This window comes from Alexandromys fortis, unplaced genomic scaffold (genome assembly GCF_014885135.2).
Source record: "Alexandromys fortis isolate MF-2015 unplaced genomic scaffold, M_Fortis_MF-2015_v1.1 scaffold_157, whole genome shotgun sequence".
Lineage (NCBI taxonomy): Eukaryota > Metazoa > Chordata > Mammalia > Rodentia > Cricetidae > Alexandromys > Alexandromys fortis.
The window spans coordinates 2,193,855-2,200,083 of record NW_026068041.1 but is presented as its reverse complement, the minus strand read 5'-3'; the positions used below and the strand labels follow the sequence as shown (position 1 = coordinate 2,200,083).

At 50.4% G+C, this 6,229-nt stretch overlaps 1 protein-coding gene across 1 annotated transcript in view; it reads left to right on the top strand.

Annotated features, from left to right (window-relative positions):
- Window positions 1-5,841, top strand: part of Ncf4 (neutrophil cytosolic factor 4) — an 18,798-nt gene extending 12,957 nt beyond the window's left edge. Inside the window, exons 8-10 of the mRNA XM_050165753.1 lie at window positions 3,793-3,923; window positions 4,166-4,231; window positions 5,452-5,841. Coding sequence (XP_050021710.1) covers window positions 3,793-3,923; window positions 4,166-4,231; window positions 5,452-5,647 — 393 coding nt within the window. The 3' untranslated portion in view covers window positions 5,648-5,841. The remainder of the gene's footprint in view (window positions 1-3,792; window positions 3,924-4,165; window positions 4,232-5,451) is intronic.
- The last annotated feature ends 388 nt before the right edge of the window (window positions 5,842-6,229 follow it).

Genomic DNA, 6,229 nt, shown 5'->3' with positions numbered 1-6,229 from the left:
GGGTAAGGATGGAGGTGAGGATGGGGTGAAGATGGAGGTGAGGATGGAGGTGAGGATGGAGGTGGGGATGGGGTGACGATGGAGGTGACGATGGAGGTGACGATGGAGGTGAGGGTGAGGAAAGGATGGAGGTGAGGATGAGGAGAGGATGGAGGTGAGGATGGGGTGAGAATGGAGGTGACGATGGAGGTGAGGGTGAGGTGAGGATGGGGTGAGGATGGGATGAGGATGGAGTGAGGATGGAGGTGAGAATGGGTGAGGATGAGGTGAGGATGGAAGTGAGGATAGGGTGAGGATGGGGTGAGGATGGAAGTGAGGATGGAGGTGAGGATGGAGGTGAGGATGGGGTGATGATGGAGGTGACGATGGAGGTGAGGGTGAGGGATGAGGCAAAGGCAGAGGTGAGGGTGGAAGAAGGGTGGGGTGAGGTAGTTTGGGTGCATTGCACAGGTAACACAATGGAGAATATCTTGGGAAGCCCAAGGGTGGAAGTCTCTGAGATAGTCCCTGAGGTCCCTGAGATTTGGGTGACTGTGAGTCACAGGTGTCAGAGAACCACATGTGTCAATGAAGCAGAACATTTCCCCATAGCGCGTGTTGAAGTCAGAGAACAGCTTTCGGGAGCTGGTGCTCTCCTTCCACCAGAAGCATTCCGAGAGGTAGAATTCAGGAGCTCCAGCTGGAATTCAGGTGCTCCAGGTGGAATTCAGGTGGTCCGGCTTAGCTGCAAGCCTCTTTACTCCACAAGGCATTTTGTAGCTACCCTATTTTAGTTTCTTGATTACTAAAAGGGCATCTAGGAACTGACACTCTTGGTTTTGGGGGACTGGTAACTTCTGGGGGAGAGTGGGCTATTCTATACAGTGCAGGGCGTTCAGCAGCTTTGCGTTCTCCCTGCTAGGTGCTGGCAGTGGTCACAACAACCACAGAGGTCTCTCCATGTTTGCTTTGGGGGTCAGACTTTCCCCCATTGAGAGATGTGGGGGGATCATATGTGTTACTTCCCTGGCCAGTAGCAAGAATGGCTGTAAATAAGAGTGGGTGACCTTGTGGCTGGAGAGTTGGCTCAGCAGTCAAGAACACAGTTGTCTCAGCAGTCAAGAACACTGACTACTCTTCCAGAGGAACGGGTTCAATTCCCAGCACCTACATGACAGCTCACAATTGTCTGTAATTCTAGTTCCCGAGGACCTGGCACCCTCACACAGATATTAATGCACATAAAAATAAATCTTCAAAAAAAAAAGAGTGGGCGTCCATGCCGGAGGCAGCTTAACGGGGAGCATTTGCCCAGTCAGTGTGCAAGGTCCTGGGTCCCACCCCCTGTACTGCCAAACAACAACAGGACGGAGTACTTTACTAGTGTGTCTGGACTGTCTGCTGTTTTTAGCTGGCCTCTTGTACCTCAGGAGGTTGCTCAACCCATGGTTTCCTTTCCTGTAAATGACGAAAGCACTGTTTCTTCATCAGTTCCTGGCAGGGATAAGGGAGAGGCGGATGTTGTCCAGGCCTCGCCCCCAGAGAGTCTGGATGCCTTGTTCCCAGTGCAAGTGAGGGTACTAGGAAGACTTGAGTGAGACCCTGAAGCTGGGGTCCCCAGGTGTTACTTTGCTCCACACTGATAGGAAGTGGCTGTGTGCCGGGTCCCTGACCTGGACCTGGTCTTCTTTAGATAATATCGTTGCTACTGGACACTCCCTGCCCCTCAGTGTCCGAAGGAGGCTCTGGGACTGGCTGAAGCAGGGTCCCTGATATCCCGGGGCTGGAGAGGAGTGAGTGTGGCAGGTGTGGGGACCCTTTAAGCTTTTCTTCTTCATGCTCTGGGTCTCAGAAGCCTGCAGCAGTCTTGTCCACCCTAGCTACTGCTGTGTTCATCCTGTTGTAAGAGGAACTATAGACCTGGTCCAGTTTTCTGGAAAGTCTTACTGGCTGGATCGCGATCACCATCAGATCTCAGGCTGCGGGAATAGGAACCTCAGTTCATAGGCCTGTGTGATTGCATGGAGAGGGTGTGAGCTCAGGCAGTGAAGAGGACCTGAGCTCAATCCGCAGGACCCACATTAAAAAGCTTATCATCCAGCTCTGGGAAGGCAGAGGCAGGTGGAGGCCTGGGGCTTGCTGGCCAGTCAGACCAGCCACGCTGTGTTCTAGTTAGCTCTCTAGTGCTGTGATAAACGCCACGACAAAGGCAACTTGGGGAGGACATTCCAAGTCACACTCTATCCCTGAGTCAGGACAGGAACCTGGAGGCAAGAGAGGATGCAGAGGCCATGGAGGGGTGCTGTGTACTGGCTTGCTCCCCATGGCTTGTTCCCCCTGCTTTCTTACAAAATACAGGACCACCTACCCAGGGATGGCTCCACAGAAGAGTCCCAGGCCTGTGAGAGACTCTGTTTCAAAAAGAGAAAAAAATATAGATAGAGCCTGAGAAACGGAATCTAAAGTGGTCTTCTAGCCTATATATGTACACACACATGCATATGCATGTGATACTCACATACACACATGCATATGCACATATGCATACATGCACACATTCAAATAAATACATATATGCACGCACATGTACACAATTCATATGCATGCACACGTGCACAATTCATATGCATGCACATGTACACAATTCATATGCATTCACATATTATATAAATACAAATATGCATGTATATGCATACATGCACATATGCACACACTCATATAAATACACATATGCGTGCACATGTACACAATGCATATTCATTCACACACTTATATAAACACACACATGCACATGTATGTACATATACTCATAGACACATGCATATACACATGACTATGCATGAATGTACACATGCACACACCTATAAATACGCATGCACACATGCATGCACACAGAAAAGAATGCCTCTTCTGTCTCATAGTCATGAAGGTTAGGGGATTATATGAGCAACACAGAGACAGGGTAGGGGTCCTGGTCCTGCCCTTGGGGGACAGACCCAAGCTTCTGGGGGACACTCAGGGAATGAGAAGGAGCAGGGAGCACTTTCAGGCTTCTCTGTACTCCCAACACCTCCCCCTTTCCTAATTTTCTCCTTTACATGTGTGGCTATCTGCCAGAGAGCATGCGTGTTCACATTCTGTGCTCTCAGGAGCGTTACATGAAGGAACAGCGTTTATGTAACTCCAGAGCCCAGAGCTTGGACATAATGGTGCTCAAAATCTTAGCTGAAGGAAATAATGAGGAAGGGAGGGTGAGAGGGGCAGAGGTGTACAACTTTCCAGATAAATCAGAGCTTTTTCTATAAGTGAAGTGCTGTTTTCGGGGGTGGGCAGCTTGGTGATTCTCCTTACTTTTTTTTCCCTTTGGTTACGATAACAAAACACTCAAGGCAGCTAGCTTATGAAGAGAAAGGGTTCACGATGACTCGCTATCTGGGAGTTTCCAGTTCTTTACCAAGTGACCCTGTGCGGAGACCACTCATCGTGACAGAAGCATGTGAGAGTGCAAAACCCTTGTGTTATGGTCAGGAAGAAAGACAAATCAAATAAATAAACAAGCAAAACAGTTAAATAAAAAGCAGAAAGAGGAAAGGACCAGGCCTCCACTACCCCGTTAAGGGAACCCTCTCCCTAGTGACAAAAGGCACTTCCTCTAGGACTTGTTCTCCAAGCTCCCACAACCCCCAGCAGAGCCACCCTGAGGACCAAGTCTTTGACACGTGGGCATTGGGGAACAATTTAGGGACCTTGTTTTTATAGAGTGTGGGGCCCCGGGCTTCTCTTCCAGATGAGGCAGCTTCTTTCCCTCTACAGGGCACGGCCCAGGGAGCGACTGGCATCTTCCCAGGCTCCTTCGTGAAGATCCTCAAGGACTTCCCCGAGGAAGATGACACCACCAACTGGCTGCGCTGCTACTACTATGAGGACACAATCAAAACCATCAAGTTGGTGTCCTGCTGGGAGAGCAGGGCACTCGCCTTCCTTGCCACCCCACTCTCTCCCAGTCAACGCTCTGGTGTTGTGTCCGCACCCCGCTTCCACCCGCCTAGCTGCTGTGGCTCCCATTGCCTCCCAGACACACCCCAGCAGTATAACAAGCTATAGCAAGAGTTTGTTCCTGCCCCACAAGCATGCTCCCTGCCACACACACACCCTGATGCTTCCTCTCTTCTACTGTCCACCTTAGGGACATCGCAGTGGAGGAAGACCTCAACAGCACCCCCCTGTTCAAAGACCTGCTAGCACTCATGAGGTGAGAGGCTGGTGGGAAAGAAGGAAGAAAGCCTGGAGAGGAGAATGGGGTGGGGGGGGGGATGCTACCACCTGTGACAGCTCCAGCCCCTGCAGCCCCCGCCTCCAGCCCCTGCAGCTCCTGCAATCCACAGTGCCTTTAGAGAAGAGTAGAGCGGGCTGCAGAGGACCGAGGGCTCAGCTGAGGTCACAGTGTGTGACTGCAGATCTGCTGATAGAACACATGTCTCTAGCTGAAAGCCTTGAAGTTAGGCACAGCCTCCAGCTGGGGAAATCACCGCCACCCCGTGGTCCAGGCCATTGCTGAACGGTTATTTCATGGAGCCATCAAGCGCTGCCCCATCTCTTACGATAAAAGCAATGCAGCTTGTAATGAGAATGTAGTGTCTGTAACCGTATTTCACTCCTCTTGTTATCTGCTGGGTGCCCAGATCCCTTCAGTACATGCACACACACGTACCAACACACACATATACACATATACACTCACACAAAAAAGTCACACACAAATACACAAAACAATACACACACCTACCACATATAACAAGCCCAAACACACAGTATACATACATACATACACAAACACACAAACACACACAAATGCACAATATACACAACACAAACACAAGACAGTCCTATGAAAACACAAGTAAGCATAAATATACATAAATACCTGTAACACAAACATATACACATACCAATACACAAAGCAAGCATACACAGACACACAAACAAACGAACACACACACACTCACAATGTCCCCCTGGCTGTTGCTGCTGTCAACCATATTGTCCTTTACAAATACACCGTCTCATTATTTTCTGGGGATAATTTTCAAGAACTGTCATCATGAGATAGTGGTTCTGCGAGATGATTAGACACGGTCTGTTGGTACATGGGAAGTCAGTTCAGATCTTGTTCCCACAACCCCTGTGGAGGTATGGATGTCTTCTTGCAGCTCAGCTGGTTCCCACAGGCCTCCCTGCGCTGCCTTGCCTTCTTTTCTTAGGAAACTCGAGTCTTCCACCCACTCATATGCAAGCTGCTTCAGGCTGCACCACTAATGATGTCAAAGCTCCCTCTTCCCCTCATACCTCAGTTTCTCCATCTGAAGAATGGGAGGATGATTGCATGGATGATGAGCCAGTACCACACTCTGTAAATCCAAGACCCTAAGTCCTCCCCAAGAGCCTCAGACTAATCCTGCTGTGTTCCCCTAGGCGCGAGTTCCAGAGAGAGGACATCGCTCTCAATTACCAGGATGCAGAGGGGGATCTGGTTCGGCTGTTGTCAGATGAGGATGTGGGACTCATGGTGAAACAGGCCCAAGGCCTCCCCTCCCAGAAGCGCCTCTTCACCTGGAAGCTACACGTCACCCAGAAGGACAACTACAGTGTCTACAACACAGTGCCCTGAGTCACTGGGGTCCCTGTGGCAAGACGGGAGAGCTCAGCAAAAGGCCTACACCCTCTAAGAACACAAGGACCTTCAGGGAGGCTGGGATGAGATGCAAGCCTGCAGGCTAGAGGCTGGTGTGCCCAGTGGACCAGGATTCTACTAATTTTTGACACCTCTGAATTAAATAAACCGTTTTGTCTCTAAGGACCAGACTTGGGAAGTGGAGTTTTGTGGAGCGGATCAGGGAGAGAAATGCTATTGACGAGGGCCTGTTGCTCTTCCAGGTGATGTGGGGAGCACGGTGAACCCTCTTCCTGGTGGAACACACATTTAATAGGACGTTAGAATCTGCCACCCAAAGTCTCTAAAAAGCACACTGCAGGGAGAGGAGACCCTGCCAGTCAGTAGAGTTGAGAACTATTGGGTCTGTGCCTGCCCGGGACCCAGGAGGTGCAAATTCCACCCCAGTTACTCTGCTTTGGGTGGGTGTGACCAATAAGATGGAGGTCCTTCTCCCTGTAGCTCCTGGTCTCCCCCACAGGGAACCAACTGCCAGAATCTCCAGCCCTTTTCAGCCCAGGGCGGGCCTGTGGCGATGCA